Below are 17,586 nucleotides of genomic sequence, written 5' to 3' on the forward strand. Positions count from 1 at the left end.
ACGAGAGGTAATGAAGTTAAGGTCACTGCATACGGAAAAATATCGGTGAATTGGTTACAGGAAGACAATAATTCAATATCAGTACATTTATTAAGATTTCAATGATATACAGTTTTTTTTAAAGAAAGTTAAAGGGGCATTAGCTGTCAAATTCATGTTCACCGATTTGACTCAAAGTCTCATATTTGATTTATATCAAATTAAAATGTATATCCAAATAACAAAAAGTCTAAAATAAACAATTAATGGAGTGTTGCAGAGACATATATATATGTCTCTGAGTGTTGTCTTATTGGCACTCATACTACATCTTCTTATTTCTAATTAACAATGCATGGATAAGATAATGTGTATCAACATTTCATGTGTATTTTAGTCTAGACGCCATCTACTTAACCATCAAGGTCAGGGGCGGATACAGCCATTTTTAAAAAGGGGGAGGGTTCCAACCCAGGATAAAGGAGGGGATTCCAACGGGGATTCTAACCATATGTTCCCATTCAAAAGCATTGATCGTCAAAAATGGAGGTTTTTAATAGGTCTGTTTGATTTCATATTATAGGTTAAAAAAAAATGTTAAATATCGTTGATCGCATTAGTTAACCAAATGGGTTACACTTGTTGCACTTTCAATGTTGACATTATTTTCCTTTTAATAGTTGAGCACGCCCAGTTCGTGCGTAACCGATCTCTACCTAAGGGGTTAAATTGAAGTTCACATGAATCCGTCAGATCCAATGAGGTTGGAAGTGAATAATTCATCAGCGATGTTTCTTAGCTTATCAGGGGCGGATCCAGCCATTTATAAAAGGGGGTTCCAACTATATGTCCCCATTCAAATGCACTGATCGTCAAAAAAAGGGGGGTCCCCCCCCCCCTCCCCCCCCCCCCTGGATCCGCCACTGCTTATTTTATCTATATTGAACCAAACTGGCTGCTAAAAGCAAATTATTATTTCACTATTTCACTTTCATTAATGATTGATCAAAAAAACAAAATCATATTGTAATTTTTTTTATATATATATATCTGGTATTTAATTCCCCTTTAAGGTACACTTGTTATATTGTAACACTAGAGTAAATAAAACTTATTCAACTTTTTTTTTTAAATTTGAAGTTTCATATGACTTTTAATGACTATTTCGTGGCCCTATCTCCTAGGTCATGGTCCAGCGACTCTCAATTAAAAAACAATTTAAACCAGTAACTATTAGTGATAGGTCAATGATATTTATGTTATTTTAAAATAACACTTTGCATCTGTGGGGGCATCATTTGTGTCTCCCAGACACAATAATATCTCAAAGAAAGTCCTACATTGACTTTGTTCATGTTGTTATAATACAGTAACTCTAGAGTGGAGTTCGGGGACATACCTTTGTCTAGTTTTTATATTGTTACTATCAGTACATATCAGTTTAAGGACTATTTTGAGGCCCTGCACCCTAGTTCATGGTCCAGTGACTGAATTTATTGGCAATGTTCAATGTTAAGTTTTCTACTTAAGTTAGTTTGATAGGGACTACTTGCGATAGATCAATTTTGTTTTAAGATGCATTACGATCCGAGCATATCAGTGTTACGACTATTTCGAGACCCTGTCCCCTAAGGTCCAGTGACTTTCAATTAATTACCAACTTTTGATGTTGAGTTTTCTGCTAAAGTTAGTTTGATAATCTTGAACTACATGTACTAATGACAGACAATGATATTTTCTATGAAGTTGCATTAATTTCAGTACATCTCAATTTGTCGACTATTTTGAGGTCCCTAGTTCATGGTCCAGCAACTTCGAATTTATTAGCAATGTTGCCATCCATCAGATTGGCATTTTCTGAAATTTTCTACAGATAGGCGAGATATTTCTCTGTGTCAACAGTTTATTAATTCTGTATGCATATAATGTTGCCATTTAGTACCATAAAGAATATTCCTTAAGAATAAAGTAGATTGGGGTATACATCAGTTAGGCAGTATATATATATATACTACTTGTATATATGTCATATATAGTATTAAAGTAGAATTACCTAAACATGCAGATACATGAATGTAAAGTATTTTACACCGAAACAACATAGACAGTTTATTTGTAATTCACAGAGAGGTATCGAAAGGTTTTAGTCTTTAGTCTTAAATTTGTTTACATTTTCCTTACAGAGTTGAGCAAGGACACAATTACTGGAGTTGAACCTTATTGGTAAGATGAATGTGTTGAGGATTTAGTGATAAATGGTACTGTACAGAGACAAATTAAACACAGGCTGGTGATAAACTTCATAAATGTGATGATTTTGCCAGAGAATTTAGTCGAGGTAATGCCTAAAAGAGACTTGAGAAAAATTACTGATAAAAAATGTCGTAAATGTGATGTTTGAGCTATAGAATTTAGTCAAGATAGTGAATTAAAGGGACACACGAGAAAACTTACTGGTGACAAATGTCATAAATTTAAATTTTGTGATAGATAATATACTAGTGGCAGTTATCTGAAGAGACACATGAGAACACATACTGGAGTGATGTATATGGTTAAATGTTTAGTCAAGTCAGTAATTCACTAAAAGTCATGAAAACACAAACAGGCAAGAAACCTCATGTCTGTGATGTATGTGGTAGAGGGTTTAGTCAGCATTGGTATTTACAGACTCACATGAGAACACATACAGGTGATAAACCTTATGACTGTGATGAATGTGGTAAAGGGTTTAATCAACAAGGTCATTTACAGAGTCACATGAAAACACATATGGGCGATAAACATCATGACTGTGGTGTATGTGGAAAAGGCTTCAGTCAGCCGGGTAGTTTAAAGATTCACATGAGAATACATTCAGGTGATAAACCTCATGATTGTGATGTGTGTGGTAAAAGGTATAGTCAGTTTGATAATTTACAGATTCACATGAGAATACATTCAGGTGATAAACCCCATCACTGTGATTTATGTGGTAAAGGATTTAGGAAGCTGGGTAATTCACAGATTCACATAAGAACACATACAGGGGATAAACCTCATGACTGTGATTTATGTGGGAAAAAGTTTAGTCATGTTCATAATTTACAGAGACACATGAGAACACATACAGATGATAAACCTCATGACTGTGATTTATCATGTTTATGTGGTAAAACGTTAAGCCATCTTGGTAATTTACAGAGACACATGAGAACACATACAGATGATAAACCTCATGAATGTAATGTATGTGGTAAAGGATTTAGTCACCTTGGTCATTTACATAGACACACAAAAACACATGATGGCGATAAATCTCATGAATGTGATGTATGTGATAAAAGGTTTAGTCAGCTTGGTAATTTACAGAGTCACATTAGAACACATACAGGTGATAAACCTTATGGCTGTGATGTATGTGGTAAAGGGTTTAGTCAGCCTGGTAATTTACAGAGACACACGAGAACACATACACATGATACAGGTGATAAACCGTATGACTGTGGTGTATGTGGTAAAGGGTTTAGTCAGCCTGGTAATTTACAGATTCACATGAGAACACACACACGTGATAAACCTCATCACTGTGATTTATGTGGTAAAGGGTTTAGTCAGCTTGGAAATTTACAGAGACACATGAGAACACATACAGGTGATAAACCTCATCACTGTGATTTATGTGGTAAAGGGTTTAGTCAGCTTGGAAATTTACAGAGACACATGAGAACACATATTGGAGATAAACCTCATAACTGCGATTAAAGTGGTAAAGGATTTAGTAATCTTAGTAATTTACACATAAGAACACATACAGGCGATAAACATCATATCGGTGATGTATGTGGTAAAGGGTTTTAAGGGTTTAGTCATCATGGGGATTTACAGGTTGACATGAAAACAAACAGGTGAAAAACATCATAGAAGTTTTTGTGGCAGATTTTTTTTCAAGTTATTATCATAAAGAGACGAACAAGTACACATACCTTATGTCTGTGATGGTTGTGGTACAGGGCTTAGTCGACATGGTCATTTACAGAGACACATAAGGACACATACAGGTGATAAAGCTCATGACTGTGACGTATGTGGTAAAGGGTTTAGTCATCTTATTAATTTACAGATTCATATGAAAATACATACAGGCGATAAACCTTATGTATATGATGTATGTGGTAAAGGGTTTAGTAATCTTAGTTAGTAATTAAAAGAGACACATTAGAACACATACAGGCGATAAACCCCATGACTGTGGTGTGTGTGGCAAAGGAGTTAATCAGCTTAGTAGTTAACAGATTCACATGAAAACACATACAAGCTATAAATCTTATGTAGGTAGTAAAAGGTTTAGTCGGCTTTGTAATTTTACAGAAACTAATTAAAAGACATACATCCAGTAAAACATCAGAAATGTTATGCATGTGTTGAAGATTTTATTGGAAATGATGACTTAAAGAGACACATTAGAATACAAACTGGGGTAAAACTCGTAAAATGGATTTTTGTTTTAAAGAATTTATTGGAATTAATCCATTAAAAATTGTGTATATGGAAGAAAATTAACATATATACCTGTATACTGGAGATAAACTTTATAAATGTGATGTATGTGGTGGAGTGTTTAGTTAGAGTGGTAAATTAGATAGACACATGAGAACACAACTGGTGGAAAACTTTATAAATGTGATGTATGAGGTAGAGGGTTTAGTGAGAGTGGTACTTTATATAAACACACATACAGTCAGGGCTACTACTTGTACAAGTAATCTTTATCTACTTGAAGAAGTAAAATAAATATACTTATATAAGTTAATTATAATGTTTGAATAATCTCCCCTTAATTTTCTCAAAAATTCACTTGTATAAGTAAATTTTTTTTACAATCCCACAAAAATTCTCAAGTTTTGAGATGTAAAAACATGCCTTTAATAATTATTCCCAGGTTAGCTCATAATTTTTTATTAGAGTTCAATGTTTCATCTCATTAATTCAACAAAGAAAGTGATTGCACAAAGATCTTAAGTATTTGCGCAAGGCCTTCAAAAATTGCTCCTTAGGGGCTTGTAAATGAGCAGTGTTCTGAAGATAACAGACAAATGAGATTTTCATTGTCCATGAAATTACACTTAAACGATTATTTAAGACATCTGCAAAGGACAGACAATTTAAAATTCTATTAGAGCAAAGAAGTCCTAAGAATTCAAGAAAAGAAGATAGGATGACTTTTTCACTTATATGAATGTAAAACTAAAAAAACACAATGATCGTTTCTCTATTTCCCAATGTAAATGAAATGAAACAAAAAACATTTTATATCACAATAAGAAGAGGAGAGAATCAACATTTTCCGGATCTACTTGGAGCCTAATGACCCCCCACGTAGATAAGTTGGATATCGCGGAAAGAAGGATTAACACGGCAACCAGAAAGGCATTAAAGCCGGGTTAATTTCGAGTGTTATCTTCAATCTAGATGTTTATAAATCATTTCAGTCGTTGATATAATAATTAAAGGTCGACTGAACATGAAATATATTATACAATTTAAAGCGCATTTCTGTTTATGCACGTGAACCCATCTAACGTTATTGATTGTTATTTCGCAGTTATATAAAGTAGCAAATTATCGTTCCTGAATAGGTGGCGCCGTGGTAGCCGATCCTGTTCCTAAACTTCCGGTTTCTGCACTGTGCAACTATACAGTTGCATTTTTAATTAACGATGCCAAGTACTTGTTGTTGTGTACCTGGATGTCATTTAAGAGGAGGACATGCATTTCCAAATGACTTAAAAAGAAGAAAAGTTGGATCAACGCCATGGCCCATACGCAGATTGGACGAGAACACGAAGAAATCGTGGAGTCCATCTCAATCAGTTGTTGTTTGCAAGGCACATTTTATTGAAAAAGACTACGTGCAGGAAACTTTTCATGGTAAAACTCTATTTTCTTTTTAAAATATATAGTTATATATGTAATCGCCATGCGAATAAACCAAAGTCTGTTTACAACCGCAATTATCGTTTTAGAATAAAAGGGGGTGGTTAATTCAAGACGTCATAATTTTTTGGATTACGATTCAATGTGATCTGTTTGAGATTTTTTGGTGCTTCTACAATTATAATGATTTCTTACAAGAGGTATATCATACTGAGAATTATTTTAGCAGTAATTACGCTAATGTAGTAATGACAGGAATGCATAAGCTATGCCTCATAGACTTTCTTGAAAAATATCAATGACAATGTTAACAGGAACAAAACAATGACATGCTCTCATCTATATTATAGTTATTTAGGTACAAACAATGTACGTTTGTTGCATAAGTCTCTCATTGTTTGTCCTTTGGATTTACATAACATACATTTTGATGTACATTGAATCAGGCTAACATAGTTTTATCCAGATTGTAATTAATAAATCTAGTTAATATTTTGCCAGGTAGTACAAAGTATGCATTGCTAATGGAAGTTCATTTAATTATCAAAAACTAATGTTTTATAACCTTTTTCAGGGCGCAAACCCACCATACAGAGACTTAATTCTACTGCCATTCCCAGCCTATTTTCCTGGACCAAGCAAGAGACTGAATCGTCCGCAAAAAGAAAAATCAGGGCAGTTTCCTGTGAAAACAAAAGAACTAAACTTGATGAATATTGTAGTAGAAATCTAGAGGAAAGTTTTGATTGTAAAGTTGGTTTTCCTGAAGAAGTCATTCATACTGCAGACAGGATTTATGACTGTCCACCACCAACTGCCGAGCTAATGTTGAGCTTCACAGATGGAATTACGCAAATACCATCAATGCCTATATTTTCAGCTATGAATTTTGGAATGAAGACATGTGACACAGCCATGCATATTTATACCGGTTTAGAGTTGTATACTAAATTTTTATTTGTTTTGACCACACTTGGTCCATCAGCACATTGTTTGAGATACATATATTTTCAAATTGATAGGGTGTCATTTGAAAATCAGTTTTTTTATGACTATGATGAAATTGAGGCATTATACAACCAACTTTGAACTGTCCAGATTCTAGATTGAAACTAGTGTTAAGAATGTTGTGTAAACATGGATTGTTTTTATTTCTAAACAGTGGCGTGATGCTAACACTTGACCATTTAGTGGTTTAGTCAGGTATTTTTCGCCATCCAACTTCATATTAAAGTTTCCTACAACTTGGATTATTATTGACAGCACAGAATATCCAGTGATAAAACATAAAGCTCCTAGAGCTCAGGGAACCTTTTCATTATATAAAAACAGAAACACTGAAAATACTTGTATGTTCGACACCTGGTGGTTTAGTCATCTATGTCTCTAATGCATATGTTGGTTGTACCAGTGACTGTGAAATAGTTGAAAGATGTAGAATAGTTCAATTATGTGATCCAGGTGACAGTGTGATGGCAGACAAAGGTTTAAATGTGCAAGATTTGTTTGCTCACTTTTTTCAAAAAAAGAAACAGAATTAGTTCCAAAACTCTTATACGGGATAGAAAAGTCTCCAATTAACACGTGCACATAGAGCTAATTATTGGACTTGACAAAACATACAAAATTCTAATAAATCCTATGAATGGAACTGAAACAAAACTTTCATCTGAAATAACATTTAGTTGTTTTATGTTGTGTAATTTTAGATTGTGCCAACATGACATGGCCAAAGGATGCATAAATAAAAGTGACGCAATGAAGTTTGTTCTGATATATATATATTTACAATTACATGCACATGTAAATTGTAATGCATATAAAAATAAGGAGATGTGGTATGATGTTCAGTGAGTTTATCGAACCAAAGTGCAAAAGAAATGGGTTAAGCAGTTACAGGTGTTACTGTCAACGTACAATCTCCAACAATGAGAAAAACTTGTACCGTGTAAAAAATTTCAGAGATCTTACAACTAAGTTTTGTTGTCTCACCTTGACTTTGGTGAATTGTTTATATCTGTTGATGTAAATATAAAAAAGAAGATGTGGTATGATTGCCAATGAGACAACTCTCCACAAGAGACCAAATGACACAGAAATTAACAGCTACATGTATAGGTCACAGTACGGCCTTCAACAATGAGCAAAGCACATACCGCACAGTGAGCTATATAAGGCCCCGAAATGACAATGTAAAACAATTCAAACAAGAAAACTAACGGCCTAATTTATGTACAAAAAATGAACGAATAACAAATATGCAACACATAAACAAACCACAACCACTGAATTACAGGCTCCTGACTTGGGACAGGCACATACATGTACATACAGAATGTGGCGGGGTTAAACATGTTAGCGGGATCCCAACCCACCTCCTAACCTGGGACAGTGGTGTAACAGTACAATATATAAGAACGAACTATAAAAATCAGTTGATTTATAGCTATTGATGTAATCTCCCTATTGATTTTGATAAATTTCAAATATAACATTGAGAAGAAATTGAACTTTATTTGTTTATAGTCTGGCAACAGATTTATTAAGTATTGCGCAACAGCAAGAAATCTTTAATTGAATATAAATTCAATTCATATAACCGATTTCAAGTTCTTTGACTACATTTATTCAGAAACTATAATATGTCAAATATTTAATTACAATCCCAATTCAGACCTGTATCAAGCTTGAATATTGTGTCCATTTTTGCCCCAACTGTTCAGGGTTGGACCTCTGCGGGTGTATCCAGCTGCGCTCAGCGAATCAGTTTATTTCTTAATTAAGAACTCCGTTTTGTCGAGCCTGCGAATTTTGTTGCAGAAAGCTCGACATAGGGATAGTGATCCGGCGGCGGCGTAAGCTAACTTCTTAAAAGCTTTATATTTTAGAACGTGGAAGGTCTGGATGCTTCATACTTTGTATATGGATGCCTCATGTTACGAAGTTTTCGTCAGTCACATGTCCAATGTCCTTGACCTCATTTTCATGGTTCAGTTACTACTTGAAAAAAGAGTTAAGATTTTTTGTAATGTTAAATTCTCTCTTATTATAAGTAATAGGATAACTATATTTGGTATGTGGGTACCTTGCAAGGTCCTCATGCCGGTCAGACAGTTTTCACTTGACCTCGACCTCATTTCATGGATCAGTGAACGAGGTTAAGTATTGGTGGTCAAGTCCATATCTCAGATACTATAGGCAATAGGTCTAGTATATTCAGTGTATGGAAGGACTGTAAGGTGTACATGTCCAACTGGCAGGTGTCATCTGACCTTGACCTCATTTTCATGGTTCAGTGGTTATAGTTAATTTTTTGTGTTTTGGTCTGTTTTTCTTATACTGTATGCAATAGGTCTACTATATTTGGTGTATGGAATGATTGTAAGGTGTACATGTCTAGCTGGCAGGTGTCATCTGACCTTGACCTCATTTTCATGGTTCAGTGGTCAAAGTTAAGTTTTTGAGTTTTGGTCTTTTTTCTAATACTATATGCAATAGTTCAACTATATTTGGTGTATGGAAATATTTTATGATCTATTTGTCAGTCACGCAGGTTTTTTTTACCTTGACCTCATTTTCAAGGTTCATTGCTCAGTTTTAAGTTTTTGTGTTTTGATCTGTTTTTCTTAAACTATAAGCAATAGGTCAACTATATTTGTTGTATGGAAGAATTGTTAGCTGTACATGCCTGCCTAGCATGGTTCATCTGACCTTGACCTCATTTTCTTGGTTCATTGGTCAATGTTTAGTTTACTTGGTTAATGTTAAGTTTATGTGACAGTTGTAATAAAGCTTTATATTTAGGACTATTAACATAATATCAATGATTAGTAAAGAAGGCGAGACATTTCAGCGTGTGCACTCTTGTTTCATTCATAAATTACTTTATACTTAGAAATATAATTTTGCTTGGAGTTATAGTTCCTAAAAAAAGTATTGTCATTGAAAGAGTTGACATGTTGTAATGTACATTTATTCTACATAGTTCTATGGTACCAAATGAAAAGTTTATATAAAAGAAAGAAGTCAAAGGTTTCCCATCATAGTTTAGTTACATACATTTTTTTTGTACCTGATGTCATTGAATATAGATCATTATATAAATAAGGAGATGTGTTATGATTGCCAATGAAACAACTATCATCCATACATTGTACTTACCAGTAACAAACCACATTTGCAAAGTTGAATAAAATACAGTTGATAACATTTATTTATTACTAAAAAGAAAATGCCAAACTATTTTAAACAGTATTTGACTATAAACATAGATAAAAAAGGTACAAACTGGACATAATGCACTAGTTCATAAACAAGTGAGAACAATCGCCCTTCATATAGTGCTCAGAATATGACATTCATAAAACTTGTTCAATATCATTAGAGAACTCTAAATCTTAAATACTGAAAGCCACCTCTGATAAGTACAATGTACTATGCAAGATAATGATATAACTGGACTAAAAATACACACAACCTGTAATAAACTGCCTTTACAGCGCTTTCGCGCTTTGATTTAGAAAGTGGGGCGATTAGGTGTGGGGCGATTTGCCAGTGGGGCGATTTGTCATGGATTCACATTTGAATAGAGGCCCTGCACCCTAGGTCATGGTCCAGTGACTGTGAATTTATTGGCAATGTTCAATGTTAAGTTTTCTACTCAAGTTAGTTTGATAGGGACAACTTGCGATAGATCAATGATATTTTCTTTTAAAATGCATTACGACCCGAGCATATCAGTGTTATGACTTTTTCGAGACCCTGTCCCCTAGGTCAAGGTCCAGTGACCAGTGGCGGATCCAGATCTTTTTGTAAAGGGGGGGGGGGGGGCTCCAGTCATGCTTCAGTGATTCCCTATATAATCAACCATTTTTTTCCCACAGATGGGGGTCCCAGCCCCCCTCCCCCCTGGATCCGCCTATGGTGACTATCAATTAATTACCAACTTTTAATGTTAAGTTTTCTGCTAAAGTTAATTTGATAATCTTGAACTACATGTACTAATGACAGACAATGACATTTTCTATGAAGTTGCATTAATATCAGTACATCTCAATTTGTCGACTATTTTGAGGTCCCTAGTTCATGGTCCAGCGACTTCGAATTTATTAGCAATGTTGCTATCCATCAGATTGGCTTTTTCTGAATTTTCTGCAGATAGGCGAGATATTTCTCTGTGTCAACAGTTTATTAATTCTGTATGCATATAATGTTGCCATTTAGTAACATACTTTTCCTTAAGAATAGAGTAGATTGGGGTATACATCAGTTAGGCAGTATATATATATACTACTTGTCTATATGTCATATAAAGTATTAAAGTAGAATTACCTCAACATGCAGATACATGAATGTAAAGTATGTTACACCGAAACAACATAGACAATTTATATGTAATTCACAGAGAGGTATCGAAAGGTTTTAGTCTTTAGTCTTAAATTTGTTTACATTTTCCTTACAGAGTTGAGTACAAGGACACAATTACTGGAGTTGAACCTTATAGGTAAGATGAATGTGTTGAGGATTTAGTGATAAATGGTATTGTACAGAGACACATTAAACACAGGCTGGTGATAAATGGTACCGTACAGAGACACATTAAACACAGACTGGTGATACATGGTACTGTACAGAGACACATTAAACACAGGCTGGTGATAAACTTCATAAATGGTATGATTTTGCCAGAGATTTAAGTCGAGGTAATGCCGTAAATGTGATGTTTGAGCTATAGAATTTAGTCAAGATAGTGAATTAAAGGGACACACGAGAAAACTTACTGGTGACAAATGTCATAAATTTAAATTTTGTGATAGATAATATACTAGTGGCAGTTATCTGAAGAGACACATGAGAACACATACTGGAGTGATGTATATGGTTAAATGTTTAGTCAAGTCAGTAATTTACAAAAAGTCATGAGAACACAAACAGGCAATAAACCTCATGTCTGTGATGTATGTGGTAGAGGGTTTAGTCAGCATTGGTATTTACAGACTCACATGAAAACACATATGGGCGATAAACATCATGACTGTGGTGTATGTGGAAAAGGCTTCAGTCAGCCGGGTAGTTTAAAGATTCACATTAGAATACATTCATGTGATAATCCTCATCATTGTGATGTGTGTGGTAAAAGGTATAGTCAGTTTGATAATTTACAGATTCACATGAGAATACATTCAGGTGATAAACCCCATCACTGTGATATATGTGGAAAAGGATTTAGGAAGCTTGGTAATTTACAGATTCACATGAGAACACATACAGGGGATAAACATCATGACTGTGATTTATGTGGGAAAAAGTTTAGTCATCTTCATAATTTACAGAGACACATGAGAACACATACAGGTGATAACACTCATGACTGCGATTTATCATGTTTATGTGTTAAAAGGTTAAGTCATCTTGGTAATTTACAGAGACACATGAGAACACATACAGATGATAAACCTCATGAATGTGATGTATGTGGTAAAGGATTTAGTCACCTTGGTCATTTACAGAGACACACAAAAACACATGATGGCGATAAATCTCATGAATGTGATGTATGTGGAAAAAGGTTTAGTCAGCTTGGTAATTTACAGAGTCACATTAGAACACATACAGGTGATAAACCTTATGGCTGTGATGTATGTGGTAAAGGGTTTAGTCAGCCTGGTAATTTACAGAGACACACGAGAACACATACACATGATACAGGTGATAAACCTTATGACTGTGGTGTATGTGGTAAATGGTTTAGTCAACCTGGTAATTTACAGATTCACATGAGAACACACACGTGATAAACCTCATCACTGTGATTTATGTGGTAAAGGGTTTAGTCAGCTTGGAAATTTACAGAGACACATGAGAACACATACAGGTGATAAACCTCATCACTGTGTTTTATGTGGTAAAGGGTTTAGTCAGCTTGGAAATTTACAGAGACACATGAGAACACATATTGGAGATAAACCTCATAACTGCGATTAAAGTGGTAAAGGGTTTAGTAATCTTAGTAATTTACATAAACACATAAGAACACATACAGGCGATAAACCTCATATCAGTGATGTATGTGGTAGAGTTTTAAGGGTTTAGTCATCATGGGGATTTACAGGTTGACATGAGAACAAACAGGTGAAAAACATCATAGAAATGAAGTTTTTGTGGCAGATTTTTTTTCAAGGTATTATCCTAAAGAGACTCACAAGTACACATACCTTATGTCTGTGATGGTTGTGGTACAGGGCTTAGTCGACATGGTCATTTACAGAGACATAAGGACACATACAGGTGATAAACCTCATGACGGTGACGTATGTGGTAAAGGGTTTAGTCATCTTATTAATTTACAGATTCATATGAAAATACATACAGGCGATAAACCTCATGTATAAGATGTATGTGGTAAAGGGTTTAGTAATCTTAGTAATTAAAAGAGACACATTAGAACACATACAGGCGATAAACCTCATGACTGTGGTGTATATGGCAAAGGAGTTAATCAGCTTAATAGCTAACAGATTCACATGAGAACACATACAAGCGATAAATCTCATGACTGTGATGTTGGTGGTAAAGATTTTAGTCATCTTAGAAAAGTACAGAGACACATGAGAACACATACAGGCGATACACCTCATGTAGGTAGTAAAAGGTTTAGTCGGCTTTGTAATTTACAGAAACTAATCAAAAGACATACATCCTGTAAAACATCAGTAATGTTATGCATGTGTTGAAGATTTTATTGGAAATGATGACTTAAAGAGACACATTAGAATACAAACTGGGGTAAAACTCGTAAAATGGATTTTTGTTTTAAAGAATTTATTGGAATTAAACCATTAAAAATTGTGTATATGGAAGAAATTTAACATACATGTATATACCTGTATACTGGAGATAAACTTTATAAATGTGATGTATGTGGTAGAGTGTTTAGTTAGAGTGGTAAATTAGATAGACACATGAGAACACAACTGGTGGAAAACTTTATAAATGTGATGTATGAGGTAAAGGGTTTAGTGAGAGTGGTACTTTATATAAACACACATACCAGTTATAAATGTCACCAATCTAATGTTTGTGCTAAATAATTTATTATTCATAAATGTGATATTTGGTAAAGGGTTTAGTCGGCTTGGCAACTTACAGAGACACATAGGAACACACGCATGAGATAAACATCATGTATGTGGTATTTGATGAAGGGTTTAGTCGGCTTGGGAATCTACAATGACACATGGGAACACATGCTGGATAAACCTTATGAATGTGATATTTGTTAAAGGGTTTAGTTAGCTTGGTAATTTACAATTTACCTATGTAAACTATTTGTACAAAGCATTAAATTTCAGAAGGTTGAAGACCAGGTCTCCAGTGGTTGCTTCATACCTTGTATGCTGATACCTTATGTTAAGCAATTTCCGTCTGTCATATGTCAGTTGTCCCTGACCTCATCTTCATGGTTCTGCGACTGCATGAAAAAAAAACATTGTAGTTTTTTGCCATATGAAATTTTCAATTATTAAAAGTAATAGAATAACGATATTTTGTATTTGGGTTCCTTGCAAGCCAACGTCTACATATCCGTTAGTATGTCTTGACCTGACCTCGACCTTATTTCATGGATCAGTGATCAATGTTAAATTAACATGATTAGGTTCGTTTCTCAGATACAATAAGCAGTATGTCAACTACTTGTGGTGTATTGAATGATTGTAAGGGGTACATGTCAGTCTGGCAGGTTTCATCTGACCTTGACCTAATTTTTATGGTTCATTGGTCAATCTTGAGTTTTTATACGACCGCAAAAATTTCTGTCGTATATTGGTATGACGTTGGCGTCGTCGTCGTCGTCGTTGTCGTCGTCGTCGTCCGAAGACACATTGGTTTTCGCACTCTAACTTTAGTTTAAGTGAATGGATCTCTTTGAAATTTTACCATAAGGTTAAATACCACAAAAGGAAGGTTGGGATTGATTTTTGGGGTTAAGGCCAACAGTTAAGGAATTAGGGGCCAAAAATAAGCATTTTATAGTTTCCAGACAATAACTGTGGAACGGTGTATGGATCTCTCTGAAATTATACTACAAGTTTCCATACCACAAAGGGTTGGTTAGGATTTGCTTTGGGGGGTTATGTCAAACCGTTTAGGAATAAGCGGCAAAAAAGGGGGAAAACAAGGTTGTCCTGGTTAATGGACAAATACTTTAGTACAAAACATAATTTAAAGCAGTGTAAGGGAGATAAATCGAATACATCATTGAAGTTACCTCCCTTACACTGCTTTTAAATTATGTATAAAGTAATGGTTAATGAACAAATAAGATAATTTAAAACAGTGTAAAGGAGGTAATCCAAATACAACGTTTTGGTTACTTCCCTTAAATTATGTTTTAAAGAAATGCATATTTATAAAGGAAGACCAGTAAAAATATCTGCAAATGTTGCATCTTCTTTTTTTACAAAAAAATCCATATGAAAGATTTGACACTATATTTTAAATTCTATTATAAAATAGATTAAGTTAGCAATATGGTAAATTTAAATGGGTAATTATGGTTGCAAACTCCATTAGAAATTTGAATTGAGATTATGATCATATCTTGAGGGAAAGAATTTTTTGGGGGAAAAAGGGGGGGGGAGGGTAAAAAGAAATTGTTGGGGGTCAATTTTTTCTCATTTCAGATTTCAGAAATTAAAAAGAATTATTCTTCAAATATTATTATATTATCAAGAAGTAATATTTAATTGCTCAGTATGGCGCATTAGATTTGTAAAATCTTTGACCACATTTATTTATTTGTTATGCCGAATCTAACCGTGTATTTAGATTTTTAATTTTGGGTCCAGTTTTCAAATTGGTCTACATTAAGGTCCAAAGGGTCCAAAATTAAACTTTGTTTGATTTTAACAAAAATTGAATATATGGGGTTCTTTGATATGCTGAATCTAAACATGTATTTAGATTTTTGATTTTGGCTCAGTTTTAAAGTTGGTCCAAATTGGGGTCCAAAATTAAACTTTGTTTGATTTCAACAAAAATTGAATACATGGGGTTCTTTGATATGCTGAATATAACCATGTATTAAGATTTTTTATTTGTGGACCCCGATATCAAATTGGTTCATATTGAGGTCAAAAGGGTCCAAAATTAAACTTCGTTTGATTTCATCAAAAATTGAATTATTGGGGTTCTTTGATATGCCAAATTTAACCGTGTATTTAGATTTTTAATTTTGGGTCCTGTTTTTTAAATTGGTCTACATTAAGGTCCAAAGGGTCCAAAATTAAACTTCGTTTGATTTTAACAAAAATTGAATTCTTGTGGTTCTTTGATATGCTGAATCTAAACATGTGTTTAGATTTTTGATTATGGGCCCAGTTTTCAAGTTGGTCCAAGTTGGGTCCAAAATTAAACTTTGTTTGATTTCAACAAAAATTGAATATATGGGGTTCTTTGATATGCTGAATATAACCATGTATTTAGATTTTTTATTTGTGGGCCCGCTATCAAATTGGTTCATATTGAGGTCAAAAGGGTCCAAAATTAAACTTTGTTTGATTTCATCAAAAATTGAATTATTGGGGTTCTTTGATATGCCAAATCTAACCGTGTTTTCAGATTTTTGATTTTGGGTCCCGTTTTTTAAATTGGTCTACATTAAGGTCCAAAGGGTCCAAAATTAAACTTAGTTTGATTTTTAACAAAAATTGAATTCTTGGGGTTCTTTGATATGCTGAATCTAAACATGTTTTTAGATTTTTGATTATGGGCCCAGTTTTCAAGTTGGTCCAAGTTGGGGTCCAAAATTATTTTTTTTTTATTTCAACAAAAATTGAATATACGGGGTTCTTTGATATGCTGAATCTAACCATGTATTTAGATTTTTTATTTGTGGGCCCCGCTATCAAATTGGTTCATATTGAGGTCAAAAGGGTCCAAAATTAAACTTTGTTTGATTTCATCAAAAATTGAATTATTGGGGTTCTTTGGTATTCCAAATCTAACCGTGTATTTAGATTTTTAATTTTGGGTCTCGTTTTTTAAATTGGTCTACATTAAGGTCCAAAGGGTCCAAAATTAAACTTAGTTTGATTTTAACAAAAAATGAATTCTTGGGGTTCTTTGATATGCTGAATCGAAACATGTGTTTAGATTTTTGATTATGGGCCCAGTTTTCAAGTTTGTCCAAGTTGGGGTCCAAAATTAAACTTTGTTTGATTTCAACAAAAATTGAATATATGGGGTTCTTTGATATGCTGAATCTAACCATGTATTTTGATTTTGGACATTGGACCATAATAGGTAAATTAAAAAAATACAAGTTCTTAGACCAGATTCTTTCTGTGTCAGAAACCTATGCTGTGTCAAATATTTAATCACAATCCAAATTCAGAGCTGTATCAAGCTTGAATGTTGTGTCCATACTTGCCCCAACTGTTCAGGGTTCGACCTCTGCGGTCGTATCAAGCTGCGCCCAGCGAAGCATTTTATTTTGTTTTGGTCTGTTTTCAATTACCATAAGCAATAGGTCAACTATCTTCGTGTATGCAATGATTTTAAGTTGTACATGTCTGTTTGTCAGGTTTATCTGACAATGGCCTCATTGTTATGGATCTTTAGAAATGTAAAGTTTATGTGATGCTTGTAGTAAAACTTTATCTTTATCTTCAATACTTTCAACCTAAAAAT

General features: G+C 34.0%; 1 protein-coding gene across 1 annotated transcript; it reads left to right on the top strand.

Moving 5' to 3' along the window:
* The first annotated feature begins 2,150 nt into the window (after window positions 1-2,150).
* LOC127699965 (zinc finger protein 239-like) lies at window positions 2,151-4,699 on the top strand. Its single transcript, XM_052203335.1, has one exon. The coding sequence runs from the start codon at window positions 2,539-2,541 to the stop codon at window positions 3,721-3,723; it is 1,185 nt and encodes a 394-aa protein (XP_052059295.1). The 5' UTR covers window positions 2,151-2,538; the 3' UTR covers window positions 3,724-4,699.
* The last annotated feature ends 12,887 nt before the right edge of the window (window positions 4,700-17,586 follow it).

Source organism: Mytilus californianus, unplaced genomic scaffold (assembly GCF_021869535.1).
Source record: "Mytilus californianus isolate M0D057914Y unplaced genomic scaffold, xbMytCali1.0.p SCAF_45, whole genome shotgun sequence".
NCBI classification, from domain to species: domain Eukaryota; kingdom Metazoa; phylum Mollusca; class Bivalvia; order Mytilida; family Mytilidae; genus Mytilus; species Mytilus californianus.

Excerpts from the sequence above, each read along its gene's own strand:
- LOC127699965 (XM_052203335.1), top strand. The coding sequence starts at position 2,539 with ATGTTTAGTCAAGTCAGTAATTCACTAAAAGTCATGAAAACACAAACA.